The sequence below is a fragment of the Phycodurus eques genome, chromosome 12 (assembly GCF_024500275.1).
Source record: "Phycodurus eques isolate BA_2022a chromosome 12, UOR_Pequ_1.1, whole genome shotgun sequence".
Taxonomy (NCBI): domain Eukaryota; kingdom Metazoa; phylum Chordata; class Actinopteri; order Syngnathiformes; family Syngnathidae; genus Phycodurus; species Phycodurus eques.
Genome location: NC_084536.1, coordinates 5,241,289 through 5,256,943, shown reverse-complemented (window position 1 = coordinate 5,256,943; position 15,655 = coordinate 5,241,289). Strand labels below are relative to the sequence as shown.

General features: G+C 39.1%; 1 protein-coding gene across 11 annotated transcripts in view; it reads right to left on the bottom strand.

Annotated features, from left to right (window-relative positions):
- Nucleotides 1–15,655, bottom strand: part of kalrna (kalirin RhoGEF kinase a) — a 204,053-nt gene that overhangs the window by 86,746 nt on the left and 101,652 nt on the right. For 9 of the 11 annotated variants that reach the window (XR_009769550.1, XR_009769551.1, XR_009769552.1 and 6 more), the window contains 7 exons: nt 14,648–14,717; nt 14,471–14,560; nt 10,652–10,744; nt 10,448–10,559; nt 8,856–9,046; nt 6,475–6,794; nt 5,123–5,225 (listed from right to left, as the gene is read on the bottom strand). Coding sequence is in view for 8 of the 11 variants with exons in the window: in XM_061691497.1 (XP_061547481.1) it covers nt 5,123–5,225; nt 6,475–6,794; nt 8,856–9,046; nt 10,448–10,559; nt 10,652–10,744; nt 14,471–14,560; nt 14,648–14,717 (979 nt within the window). In the remaining 3 variants the exon portion in view is untranslated. The remainder of the gene's footprint in view (nt 1–5,122; nt 5,226–6,474; nt 6,795–8,855; nt 9,047–10,447; nt 10,560–10,651; nt 10,745–14,470; nt 14,561–14,647; nt 14,718–15,655) is intronic. The other 2 variants (XM_061691498.1, XM_061691505.1) reach the window with 1 other exon arrangement.

Below are 15,655 nucleotides of genomic sequence, written 5' to 3'. Positions count from 1 at the left end.
CTCGTCTGAAATGTTGTTTAAATGAATATAATTACATTTGGATCTGGATTTCTTTTTTTTCCACTTCTTCAATCCTTTTATGAAGACAACAGAGGAGGTTTTCTAATGACTTTAAAATGAGCCATCACAATTCCAAGAAAGACGCTCTCATTGCCAGAGGGCCACTGAACACACAGAACTCGTGAAGGAATTAACTCGATATGCATGAATGGTAATAGACAAGTTAGGCAATATGTCACTGTCACACAGGATGTGCAACCTCAGACAAACTGGTAAAATGTCTCCAAAACATTGAACCCAGAAAGTCATAATATATAAATAATAACAATTTGTTTGATTCTATTTCTTCCCTAATGTTAGGATGGAAGGAGGACTAAAATCATTTCATTTATTTTCAATTTATAAAAACAATCCATCCAACTATTTTCTATACAGCTTATCTTGTTAAGGCTCTCTGGGAGCTGGAGCCTAACCAAGCTGACTTTGGGCAAAAGCCAGACAACACCCTGGAAAGGTCGTCAGTCAATCACAAGCCACATAAAGAGACAGACAAGCATTTAGAGTCACATTCACACTGTCAGTGATTGGGAACCTAACCCTCGCTGTCTGCACGGACGCCATGCAAGTTATAAATGCCATGCAAGTAATTAATGATGGATGACGATAGATAAAGATTTTTTTCAAGTTTTCTTTGTTTCTTATTTTGAAACCCATCCATTTTCTGTACTTATCCTAATTAGGGTCATGGGTGAGCTGGAGCCTATCACAGCTGACTTGAGACGAGAGGTGGGGTACATCTTGAACTGCTCGGCAGCCAATCGCCTTGCAGCTCAGAGGTCATGAGTTTGAATGCAGGCTCCGGCCTTTCTGTATGGAGTTTGCATGTTCTCCCTGTGCCTGTGTGGGTTTTCTACTGGTACTCCGGTTTCCTCCCAAATTCCATAAACATTCATGTTAGATTAATTGAAAACTCAAAATTGCCCGTAGGTGTGAATGTGAGTGTGAATTGTTTTGTTTTGTCTACACAGGTATGTGCACTAATTTGACTGGCGACCAATTAGGGGTTACGCCCGCCTCTCTCGCAAAGTTAGCTGGGATAAGCTCCAACTCACAATTAAATACAGGGTACAAACTTACAATTAAATACAGGGTACAAATAAATGTACCAGGGTATATTTATTTTGAGTTTAATCGAAAATCAATAGACAGAAATTTGATGAAAATCCAACCATTATACAGTATATATTTAAAAGAAATTCTGAACATAAATAAAACCTCAGAAGAACTGTTATAAAAAGCGCCATAACATTTAACCCAGAAATGCTCACAATGACAAAGAATGAACATTTGTTTGATATTATTTCTTTCCCCCATACATTTCGGAGAACTTTTTTTTATTTAAAAACTGAAATGATCCCTGATGGAAAAATGATTCCTCGCCCATGACTTAATGAAAGACAGGACAAAAATGCATCAGGATACAGGACAAGACATGCGTCACAAAATGTGTGTGCATGAGTGTTTATGGCACTGACATTTAAGGGCCAAGCAGTGTGTGGGCGAGGGGTTGCACAATGAAAAGGCCACACTGTGTAATACTACAGAGGGTGGCCATGGTTGACATCAGTATGTGCATGTGTGTGTGTGCGTGAGTGCGCGCACGCATGTGTCAATTAGCAGAGTTAAGATTGAAACTTCCAGACAAAGATTTTTATGCAAATAATGACGTTTAATATACAACCACAATTCCAATGAAGTTGGGACATTGTGTTAAACATAAATAAAAACAGAATACATCCATCCATCCATCCATCCATCCATTTTCTGAGCCGCTTCTCCTCACTAGTGTCGCGCGCGTGCTGGAGCCTATCCCAGCTATCTTCGGGCAGGAGGTGGGGTTCACCCTGAACTGGTTGCCACCCAATCGCAGGGCACATACAAACAAATGTAATAAACAGTTAATTTGTGTCCCAGTTGTATGCATCTACGAAGCAGACGCCGTTCTGCTAGCTGCTTGTTGCATCGTGAGCAGCACGCCGGGTGTTACCACAACAATGAAAATGTATCGCCCTACTCAGCCTTTGATTGGCTAGCACCAAGACAGGATTCGTACTCTTGATTCGCTGTGTGTGGAAGCTCATCACCAACACACACCCATACAAAAGCAGGGCGGGTTTTAAACAATGCGTCTAAAGACGCAGAATGAATATGCTTCATACGTCCCTGCTAATTTTTGTGCGTCTCAGACGTTGGACACATCAAATGAGATCCCTGTATTGTATATGACATGGTGAACTGTCATGCTGCATAGATCTGGGAGGACTACAGTACCTTAAAGGATGCAAAAACAAAAAGTGGAATCAGAGCGAATGAAACACTGCCTCACTCACGTCCACTTTGAAACTGTCTATTTTTGTCTACTGTTTGCTGCTTGTGTGCAATTAAACTACACCATCAAAACATGACTGCTTCAAACACCTCATTGCGAATTACTCTAGATATGCTTGCACATACCAAGATTCCCTTACTGAGTGGAACCGAACCAAATAAAATACTACAACACCAAATTCCATCGCAAAACTGTCCATTGAGTTCCATGATTTCAAATTATTACGAGCTACATGCATCGAATTCTAAACTGAGGAATCGGAGTGTATAAATTCCTGCCACATCAAACGCTGTTGAAAAACTGACACTTAAGGTTTGCCACATGGTTGCAATTAAAGCGGATCAACAAAAACACACGTGACATGATGACTTGTGCCATGTTGCACAGTTCTAATTTAAGTAAAAGCTGTCACAGTACATTAAAATACGACTCCCAACCAGTGTGCTGTGACTTAAAGAATAAATAAATAAAATCTATCCATTTTAAGGTTTGCTGAATGTTCACAAGTAAAGGTTGCCAGACAAAAAATGACTGCTGACCTTTCAATCCATCACTGTGAGCAATTCTCAACTTCCGCATGCCTAGCTCTGATTCAAAGTTTCAACCATCACTCAACTGCACTGACAAAATGTACCACAGAAAACCAAGACTTAGCTACGGGGGACTCACAAATGGACAAATGCATTAAATTTGTTTCTTAAAAGTGCAAAATGAAACAATAAACTAGAAACATGCTTCATGAGCTACTGTACACCCAAATAACCAATTGCTTAATGGCGCTCTTACTTGAACATGAGAGGCTGCTTGATAGGAAGCCTCCTGAGAGACGGCGGTACACAACCAACAGGTTTTTCATGGCCAGCGGCGTCTTTCTGCGCTCATATAGATATAACTGTTAAACACTCACACAAGCGCTTGCGCATGCAGCCATCACTACAGTCATTCCTGCCTCTCAATGAACATAAACACTCCCTGCTGTTGCCCTTCGTAGCTGCCTGGGAGACCCTGTAGTGGCCAGGCAGCAATTTGTAGGTACATTTTTATTTATTTTTTTTACATGCACTGCACCAACTTTGACTTTCACATTGAAGTTCCTAATCATTCACTCATTTAATACAACCTAATTCTATATTGGGATTTTTATATTGTGGACTATATAGTTTATTCACTCGGGTGAGCGACTAATTAGTCATCGCTGTTGCAGAATTACATCCGCTGGTCGACCTTCCGTAATAAATATTAAACCAACAAAAATATTATATTGTTTTGAGACTAATGTAATTTACACAATTAATACAAAGCCCATTATGTCCATCTGTGTTGTTGATGTTTTGTTCTACTTACACTACTCACAAAAGCTGATGCGTACTGGGCTTGAGGGTGAAATTTCAGGATGAAGCTATAATGTACGATAATCTTTACATGTGAACTTAATTTGACCCTGTCTAAACTTTTGAATGCATGTCTAACAGTCCTGTGTTTCAGTAGTTTTAGTAGTAGTAGTAGCTGAACTAGTTAAGAGGACCTGGGTTCAAATCTGGCCTCGCCTGTGTGGCCACATCCCAAAAACATGCATGGTAGGTTAATTGACAACTCTAAATTGCCCGTAGGTGTGAATGTGAGTTTGAATGGTTGTTTGTTTGTGTGTGCCCTGCGATTGGCTGGCAACCAGTTCAGGGTGTACCCTGCCTCCCGCCCGCAGTTAGATGTGATAGGCTCCAGCATACCCGCGACCCTAGTGGGGATAAGTCGTACAGAAAATGGATGGATAGTAGCTGAACTACAGAATTCACAACAGGTGTTTGATCCATGAACATTTTCAAGTTCTTCCTCTTCTTTGCCTCACTGACTCTTCCGGTCTCTCTCTATTTCTATTTTAACCTGCTGATGACACTTATGTGACCCTCTAAGCCAGGGGTGTCAAAATCATTTTTGTCACGAGCCACATCGTGATTATGACTGTGAACCCATATAAATGAAATATTATCTCATATACTGTACATATTGATGAATAACCAGTTTTGAAATCAGAAGTCAATAAAAACATATTTTCCAGCTATTACATTTCCTTTCAAAGGGGGATTGGTAAAAAAAAAAAAAACTCTCAATGGTATTACACCAGAACACAATTAGCAGTTTTGATCTGGTTTCGCGGGCCACATAAAATGATGTGGGGGGCCGTATCTGGCCCCCGGGCCACCAGTTTGACACCCGTGCTCTAAGCTCACTGGCCACTTCCCTTTTTAGAACCTCCTGTTTGAAGATTCACAATAGTGAGGTATCAATGATCAATTGTTAGGAGTCTTCTTGGTCTTGGGTTGTAGGTACATTTTAGGTTCATGCTGAAATTTCACCGGAAAGCCCAATATCCCTAACTTTTGAATCACGTGTAATGAGCATCTATAAGATATTTTCATGCCACCACAACTCATTACTTTGTCTCGTGTCAAAAATCAAACTATGACACGGAAACAGAAAATACATTTTCTGTATCAGTGCAATGGACCATGGGACATATTGCTTTTGTAGCGACCATCAATTGTTCACTGCTTTTCTAGATGCATTGTGGGATCCACTGAGGGCACTATATAATGAATAACCAATACTCACTAAACATTCGAACAGCATTTCACCAAAATGGCAAACTGACTATATAGGGCACTGTCTGTAGAGTGGATAGGGAGTTATTCCGAACACAGCCTGTGACTCAAATGTGTGAACTTGCTTCCTTACCTTGTCACTGTCCACTGTGTTCTGCGAGGTTCTGGATGCAATGGAGATTGTGTCCGGTTGGCTGCTGCCGTCTCCCTGACTATCACCGTCCTCGCCTCCATCCCTGATCATAAACACACATGCACAAATGAAAAGAATAGCTTTTGTAACGGTCTTAAACTGCATGTAAGGGAATGCCGGCTGTAACATCAAAGCAAGAAATTCACTGAGGATATACAGTCCAGAAAAAGAAAGGTGGATAGTGACGCTGCTTGCTGTGTCGTCTTTGATTATAATTTTGATTATATAAAATTTGATTATATACCGTAACTTCTCATTCAATCACTTGGGAAGGTGTGTCAAAACTTTTGACTGCTAATTTAAATCACTACACAGTGAAACCAAGCTATATCACGGGTCGTCTTTTGTGCCTCTGCTGCTGTATATCCCAGAATTTTAAGCTATAGGTTTTTTTTAATGAGTTTTTACAGTGTACAGCCAAGTCAGCCTTCACTATAGTATCATGTGGTCCCGGAACATGCCGGGCAGCACTGAGATCTACTGCAACCTAATTAAGAGCAAGAAAAAGAGGCAGAGAAGGTCCCCTACTAAACTGCAGTAACAGTCATTCCCACAGAGCAGAGAGAATACAGTATGCCTGTGAGTAATGTTGTATGATCTGTTTGTATGTGTTTCTGCTTTGTGTGTTAAAGTTGCAGTTATTTGAAGGTTGCTAAGTCACGTAACATCTATAGTATGGTCATTTCGATTAGCCCTTTTTATAACTATATGGTAGCATTAAGCTAGCAGACATTGGTCAAATGAATTGGTCATTTTGGTGTACAATGTTTAATTCTGTTTGGTTTTTACGTGTCAATCTTTGAGTTAACTTCAAAGGAGTGACAAATTAAACAGTTTAAACCAAGGATAATTTGGACAACAGTGCGCGCTAAGGAGGCTTCTTCTTTTTGTTTCCTCAAAGTGATGTTATACGATAGTTTCCCATTTCTTGACTGCAGGAGAGTGAGAATAGTCTCTAAGGAATACTTTAAAAAGTGTGTTTTATTAAGTTCAGGTGTGTTTAAAATGTGTGGGAGGAGTAAAACTACATTTAAAAAAAATATAAACATTCTCTCTATATCACAGATTTTTCACCTGTCGCGGGTGGGTCTGCAACGTATCTCTCCCGATAAATAGTTATTCAATAAAATGCATTTCTCTTGGAGATTAAATCATTTGCCAACATCTGATCAGACGTTATCGATATGCTACTTGCAGCCACTATTTGTAGGCCATCAGGGGATTGCTGTGGTATTTTGTGATGAACTGACAAGCATTCAAATTGAATTCAAGGTTGTATTTTTTTAAGTTACCTTTTGGTATTATTGCGAGGTTTGGTGAGTGTTGCCGTTTTGGGTAGCTGAACTGGCTCCTTTAGGGCCCCTTTCAGATGAGTCATTCTCTCCTGGATCACCTCCCTGATGTTCTTTATCCACTCCTGTTTGGCTTCTACACTGGAAGCCTGCATGAGAACCATGACATTTACCCGACATTGTTTACTATACATATTGTGTATGCGTTGTCTACTTGCCTTCAGTACGGTTTTATTGTCCGAGGAGGGGGTTCGCCCGGCCCAGAGCGCAAATTTACATGGGTCGCCTTCTATATGCTCCGTCACCCCCAACTCTGATGTCTGCAGTAAAAATGAAGACAGTGATGTTACCACTTAAGCAGTGGCAACATATAAAATCCATCCATCCATTCATCTTTCTATTTTTTTTGTGCTTGTCTTCATTAGGGTCACAGGTGACTTTGGGCGAGAGGCGCGTCACACCCTGGACTAGTTACCAGCCCTGGACTAGTTACCAGCCAGCACATATAGACTAACAACCATTTATACTCACATTCACGCCTAAGGACAATTTAGAGTCTAACCTAACATGCATGTTTTTGGAATGTGGGAGGAAACCGGGAAAAAAAACATGCAAGTACAGGGAGAACATACAAACTCCACAAGGGAGGTTGATTTGCAAGATCTGGATGTTGTATCAGAGCCCTAACTGCATCTGTGTGTAAGGGTATTCCCCAATGTCGGGACAGGTGTGTGAAGTTTAACACCTAATACTTTCTGCCCAGAAGTAGTTTACATGTCACACCACACACTGGCACTGACATCATCTAATTATTTGAGATGTGAAATAGGCCTGTCACGATAATTTTTTTAGGACGATATATTTTCCTGAAAACTATCACAATAAACAATAATATTGTTGTTGTTGTTTTTATGTCTGTAAATAAGGCCCGCCCTCAACCTGTAAGACTGTGTAAGGCCCGCCCTCGACCTGCAAGACTGTGTGATTGGTCCTCTGAAGGCACTGGAGACTAGCCCGTCACCTGTCAATCCAATACTTTCGTTGTAGTCAACTACTGGCTGAATAACGTGTGCCGCTGAAGTTAGTGTTAATAAACTTTCTACTCATCTTCATGTGGTCTGTAATCGTCAGTGGTCTGTTGCTATAAATATTGCTGCCGTAAAAGCTTGTAGGTAATATATCTCCCTTCCTTTCGTAAAGGTTGCTCAGGAGAAGGCCTGGGCATTGTTAAGAACCTCACGATTCGATTCGATTTTGATTCTTTAGGTTGTGATTCGATATTGATTCTTTAGGATTGCAATTCGATTCAATATTCATTTAAATACTCCGATATCGATTCAGTAAGAAGTAGAAATACAAAAATGTAATAAAAAATAAAAACAACAAAAAATCACAACACAGGGATCTACACTAACTTTTCCATTGGTTGCGCTGGACCATACATGGCATTCTGTACTTTTGGATGAAATAAACGTTGAGAGTGACTCAAGGTATATCTGCAAAATATTTTATTGTGAATATGAAGTTTGTTTGCAATGAGCAGTGGCTGACTAAACAGGTCATATTTATTTTATATAACTTTAAAAAGACATAATGGAAACATGTTCAAGTAAAACAACAGACATGTTTTTACATGTATTCTTTTTTTTTACTTTTTATAAATGCTGTACCTAAATGAATGTAACAGTAGCATAACTTTAACTTAATATCAGCATACATGGGGGGGCTCGGTTAAGTAAAAAAAAAACAACAAAAAAAACAAGGTGTGATTTGAATATAAAACGCTTTTTAGTTACGAAACGAGCAGAACCTGATTTTAGTTAAAGATGTAGCTGCTTTCAAAACATGCAATACATGAAATTACACCTAAATACAGTACTTTAATTGGACCCTTACACAACTTTAACTGTATAATAGGAGACAAAGTAGATAATGGAGTTAAGTTACGCACATTTGAGGGACTGTATTTCCAGTATCGTATCAGAAAGGAAATCGGTGGTATCGCTCATTAGCAGACGCACAGAAGGAGTAAATAGCGGCACAATCTCAGCACAGCAAATGCCGTACAACGCGAATCACAGGCAAAGCGTCAGGAGGTGACTGGATTCTGAGAATTTTCTGAGTCGATATTGAGAATTGCAGAGAGTTGCATGCAATGCATTGATGAATCAATATTTTTACCTACCCCTACTTGGGAGTAACCTATGCTAATGGAAGCTTAAATGTTGCATTGAGGTACTGTACCTTTGCTAAACATTTTTTAGAATTCGAACGACCTGTCCTTCAAGTACTGCCGGTTCATCTCGTGCAGATAGGATAGGAAAGGAATGTTCCTAAGTGAAAACGAGAATACGAAGAGGGCCAAGGTAGACTAAACTCACCAGTAGTCTGTGTTTGTACTGGTACTTGGTCCTGCCTGCCGAGTCCTTGAACTCCTTGCTAAAGACCAGCGAGAACTCAAACAGGAAGAGGTGCCTGTCACGTCCCTTTCGGATCAGTGAGCGTGGATCCCAAACCTGGAAACTGTCTTGCAGGATCAGCTCGCCTTGCACCTCCAAGTTCTCCTCAAAACCTGGAGGGGAAGAAGATGAAGTTCATATCAATTTGAGTCTTATTAGAGATCAGGGATCAGGGATTACTAGAAAGGAGAGACCCGCCCAAGATTTTTGTTTGTGCAGTTGGGCCAAGGTCAGAAGATGAAATACCGTATTTTCTCTAATGGCGTCTCTCCTGCAGAGAAGCTTTTTAGAAATAAGGTGTTTATCAGAGAGAGCGTAATCATTTTTAAATGAATAATATTTATAAAAAAATATTCTTGAATGGAAAATAACCTTTATTGTGATTTAATATGTACCGGTACTGTAATGTAGGGCTCTCGCTATCGAACATTTGTTTTAATCAATTATTCTATAAACTATTCCATTGATTACAGGTAATCAAACATTTGGATATAAAAATATATTTTGCCTAAAAATTTTTTTGCAGTATATTCTTCCCCGATTAACATTAGTTAACCAATTATTGTTCTTTATTTGGTATTATTTTAATGATTAAACAAAACCAAAGAAAACAACAATTACTGTAATTTTTTGTGTATAATATCATAATAATATAATTTCTTTCCCCCAAAAAATTGGCAAAAGTCAATAGTGCGCATTATACATGGGTATAGGAGAAAAGACTTTCACATCTTTGAAATGTATGCTGCCATCTAGAGGTTATGAAAAAGGTGTAGAATACACTTTCATTCCAATATGACAGGGGTACATATGACTGCATATATGTACAATTGTGTTCATAAGTTTACATACACTGGCAGAATTTGTGAAATATTGTTTTTTTTTTTAAATACAACTGATGACTGAACAAGAACTATCATTAATTTCTTTATGGTTATCTTTTGTTTAATGATAATGCTTTTCTGAAATGGTTGACAGTTCAATTTAAATCCCATTAAAATAAAATTAAATGTGTTCCGCCTGGTCCTTCATGTTTTCTTTAAAGTACTGTACACATCTTACGAATTTTGCCTGGGTAATCAAACATATGAGCACAACTGTGTGTTTTCTCATTTACTAAATAAAAGTAAGGCTGTGAATTTCAAAACAAGAGCAAGTAAATAAAAAAAAGTATTTGGTGTTCAGAATAATTATTTGAAAAAACTAACAAAATACAGATAATACTTCATGTTTTGATCATATGGGTAGAAGCAAACTGATTCATTGTAAAAATGCATTATACATAGGGTGAAGCGTTTTCCAGAATTTTTAGGTCAACTTTGGGGGTGTGTATTATACATGGGTGCGCATTATACACGATAAATTCCGGTAAGAAAAATCACACGAGACATAGTGATGTTGTATACACCAATTGTATGATGCAAACCGATGATGAATTAAGTCATGACATCTTTTAGTGCAAAGGCCACTATTATTGTAAAACTGTATTGTTGATGTGGTTAGGCTAGTAGTACCTTCCAACATGGCGAGGTGCATGGCGTCATTGGCTCTCTTGGGGACACTGAGCATGACCTCCAGACCATCTTTAATCTCCCCTTTGCCCTCCTCGCAACATGACAGCAACTCCTGCAGCACACCAATTTACATGCAGTATTAATCATCTCCAAGGCGGAAATATTATTCCGATTATTATTACTTTTCTGACACCTGTGTCCCACCTTGAGCAGTAGCTGGTACTTGGTGATTCTTTGCACTGGTTTGATGAGGTAAGACGAGATGGAGTTAGCCAGGCCACGTCGCTGCTGGATGTCCTGCTCACGCAATTCACACAGAGGATGACAAATTATGACTGTCCTCATCTGGCAAAACATTTGGTACAACAGGCACAATCTAATAATTCAGACTTTACAAACAATAACGCTCACTTTGATACTGTCAGAAAAGTATTCATTTAACAATATGAATCAGAATCAGAATCAGAATCAGAATCATCTTTATTTGCCAAGTATGTCCAAAACACACAAGGAATTTGTCTCCGGTAGTTGGAGCCGCTCTAGTACAACAAACAGTCAATTTACAGAACACTTTGGGGACATAAAGACATTGACAAAAAACAATTGTGCAAAAAGATGCAGAGTCCTCTAGCACTTAGAGCAGTTCGAACGACTAATATTGCAATAGTCCGGTGCAATGACCATTGTGCAACCATTGTAATAATTGTCATTATTGCAGTTGTAATGCAGTTGTAATTTTCAGTGCTACACTGCATTATACTGAGAGCAGTTCCTAATATTTTCACCCTTTCATGGAGAACCAAAAAACATTGGACCCTAGCTATTCGTGGGGGATAGGGGACGAGTCAGTCCACAATTAGTGAATTTCCGCGTATAATTTCCGCCGCCTAAAAATAATATCATTTTTGATAAGTCATAAAGTTAAACTACCTATATTAATAGTTTAGACCACAACTACAACACCAACTATGACCTTAAATAAATTAAATACTTTAATGGCATTTCATACACACAAATATCTTTAAACATTGCTGTACTGTAGTACAGGAAACAGCTTTCTCTTGGCGGTGTCTGCTTTGCTTGCTCCGTGTAGTCAAGTCGTAGCCTCCCACTTTCCACTTCCATAATAACAGTGTATGGGTGAATTGCCAGTTTCCAGACCACCTTCCTCTCTCCTCTCCTGGCGCCCTCACCCGTCATTTCTCACAAGGGACATGGGCTCGCTTTTGGCAGTCGGTGACCTTTGTCCGTGGTCCTGTGGAGTGGGTGGCATCCCCCCTGGCTTGGCCCCCAACTAGCGTGTGGAGGAGGCCGGGCCCACCCTTGTGTGCCGCCTCAGCAACTCCATACACCAGTTGACTAACATGCTTGTGATATGGTGTTCATTCATAGGCTTTAATTGCTTGTGCTGTAGCCACTAATAAAAACAAAGCTTATATTAAGATATCAACTTACAGGTTCTTACAGGTGTTAAGACACTATAAAAAGTATCCACCACACCACTCATCAGTAGCACTGCCTTGCTCATTTCCCTGTCCTGTCCTTTTCTGTCCTCTCTCATCTTGTGCTATTGGTTAGTTATTGCAGGTCCTCACCTGGTGTTCCCCCCACACCCACCCTCACAAAGAAGAACACGATTTGACTGCTGTCATGGTACTTGTGGTCAAATATCGAGACTGTCTCACTTTTGTTCTGCTGTCGTTCGCACCCCTATTCCCTTTTGTCCATTCTGTCCCCTAAAACCCTTTTTCTGTCCAGCTGCATTTTCAATAAACATCAGAATAATTAAACAGGAGAGGATGTTTGTTTAAGGCTTGCTTGAGGTATGTTCCCATACTTTTAATATAATACGGCTCGCAAGCAGGCAACAAAACGTTATGTAGCCTAGCAAGCTAGTGCTAGCACTAACAGTTGTGCGTAAACATGCCACCTTTCTGTCGAATCCTGGTCTAAAGCTTCGGTGTGGGTGAAGTAATTGAATTACAATAAAGTAATTTAATTACAGTAAGTTAGCACCCATTATTTCTGTCATGTTGTAATGTTGGTTTGACCTGACCGATTCAAATACATGATCTGACTAGAGCAGTGATTTCCGACCTTTATGGAGCCAAGAAACATATTTTACAATTGAAAAATCTCACAGCACACCAACAAACAAAAATGTCACAAAAAGTGGATACATTAATTACTGTATTTACTTCCTGCCATCCAATAGAAGACCATTTATCATTTGTTCTGTGTCACTATGCCTCACTGGCATAAATAGATGAACATCCATCCATCCATTTTCTGTACCGCTTATCCTCAGTAGGGTCGCGGGCTGCTGGAGCCTATCCCAGCTATCTTCGGGCGGGAGGCGGGGTACACCCTGAACCGGTCGCCAGCCAATCGCAGGACACATGGAAACAAACAACCATTCGCACTCACATTCACAGCTACGGGCAATTTAGAGTTTTCAATCTACCTACCACGCATGTTTTTGGGATGTGGGAGGAAACCGGAGTACCCCGAGAAAACCCACCCAGGCACGGGGAGAATATGCAAACTCCACACATGTACAATTTAATTTAATTTATATAATAATATTTTTTTGAGCAATTAAGTACACAAGTATATACATTAAATGAACAGGTTATTTAAATAAACACATTGCTCCATCTTGTGATCGGATCGGTGATCGATTATCGTTTTTTTAAAACTCGCTGATTGGCCCCAAAAATCCTGATCGTGCAAAGCCTATTTGAAACCCAAACCTCAGAACTTTGTACCCTAAAGTTGAATTAATAATTTTAAAAAAAATCACATATTATTATTATTATTATCATAAAATGATGGATGGATTATTATTATCAAACTTTTATTTTATCGTCGTTTTGTATCATTATACAGGAGACTGTGATGATCATGGGTATCAATTGTTTAAATTACAATAGTACCCTCTGCTGAAAAGTCAAGGTACTACAAATGTATAACTGTCCCACGAAACGTTTTTTTTTCCATTCTTTCCTGATAATAATTTTTTATTACGCTTGTCCTTGATAGGGTCACAGGTGACCAGAAGCTTATCCCAGCTGAGTAGGTGAGAGGGAGGGTACACCTTGGACTGATCGCCAGTTACTCTTATACTTACAGACAAACAACCATTCATGTTCCCATCTAAGGACAATTTAGAGCAGTGGCTCTCCAACGTTTTACACGAAATGCCACCTAAAAAAGTACTCAGTTCCCCAAGTGACACCATGATGACCACCGTTAAAATCCAGCAGCGTTGTAGGCCTAAGTGTTGATCGAAAATGAGACAGATTTATTTTACCCCTAAAAAGTATGTGTATTATTATTCAAAGCCACAGTAACATCTTACAGTTTGAAAACTCCACATAAATATCAATCCATCCATGCATTTTTTGAACCACTTATCCTCACTAGGGTCAGAGGAGCTTACGTAAAATATATATATTTTTTAAAAACTGTACTTAAATAATGATTAAATTAAAATCTACATCATACAAACGTTGTCATTTGTATATTAATAACTTTTTTAAAACAAAGAGTTCTTAAAGATTAAATGCAAATGCTTGAACTTCAAAGTTAAATACAACTGAACTGTACTTAGGCCGTGATCTTTTTTCGACTACCACTAGAGAGAGCCCACGCACCACTAGTGGTACTTGTATCACACTTTGAGAATCACTGATTTAGAATCTTCAATGGAACTAACATGCATGTTTTGGAATGTGACAGGAAGTCGGAGCACCCCGAGAAAACCCACGTAAGCACAGGGCGAACATGCAAACTTCACACAGAGCCTTTGTGAGAGTCGAACTGAGAGTCGAACCTAGAACCTCTCGACTGTGAGGCAGAAGTGCAAACTACAATCTCACAGTGTAGCCCCCTTTCATTAATAATCCTTTTTATTTATTCAATTGTGTTTCTTCCATCCGTTTTCTATCATGCTTGTTCTCCTTAGGGTCACGTGAGCTGACCCCATAGGTTGAAGTGCAATCAATAAAATAAAATACTTACATCAAAAAAGGTGCCGGCGTGCTCTAGGATGAGTTGGCTAGAGTCCGGTTTGTTCTTGCAGTAATCCACATAAATGTGGAATTTATCAGCCTGCATCAAATCAGAGGGAACGTTACAATGCTCATTTGTGGCGTGAGACTAGTTTTAACATTAATCAAATAAAAAATAAAGTCGTACCCAGGTGACAAAGCAGTGGCCCACATCCTCTGGCAGCTGCTCATAGTTGACAAGCTCCTTCAGAAAAATACTGCAAGTGCACACAGAACAAACGTAGCAGTCATATGTTCTCAATGAACACACTGGGCCCCAATTCAGCACTCTTTTTAGAAGCTTATTCTCCAACAAAAACAAGAATCTCAGACTCAAGCTTGATGTCTTGACAAATCGCCCAAAAGAGAAAAATCGCCAGTGAAGCCCAGAAAAGTTGGGAGATAATGGATTTAAAGAAAAGATTTAACAGATGAAAGAGCCAATAGTTCACTTTAAGTTCATGTTGAACAGCTACTGAGTTTCCACATCACACCAGCAGAATCAAATTTGCTTTGTAATGAGATGTCATGTCCCTAATGTGATGTTTTAGATGGATTTCAGCTTAATACCTCATCACAACAAGCCTTCTTGGTGACATTTACATACAACAGCTGGGGACTTGTAGTACTTCCTCAATAAATGAACCAATCACACTGCAAAAACTCAAAACCTTACCAAGAATATTTGTCTGATTTCTAGCAAAAATGAATCTACTCACACTTAAAATAAGACTCAGCACCTTAAAAGTAACATGTTTTAAAAAAATTTTTTTTACCTGTTTCATGATATTTTTACTTCAAATGAGTAGAAAATAATTCTCAGTGGAATACAGTTTTTTTTTTTACTACAGTGGCAAATGTATCCACTTATATTAAATGAAATTTAGCTTGAAACAAGTGAAAATTGTCTAAAAATAAGTTACGTTTTAGCTGACAAGTCTTATTTTAAGCGTGATGACTCTTATTTTAAGTGTGATCACATTAGTTTTGACTAGAAATAGGCTAAATAGTCTAGGTAAGATTTGGGGTTTCCGCAGTACAAAGGTTTGACGAGACAGTTTTCATTCTTATTTGTTTATCTTACCAAGACATGTGGATAATCATATGCTTCTCACTGTGGGTGAATAGTTTGTGGAAGTTCTTTTTGTCTTGCCAG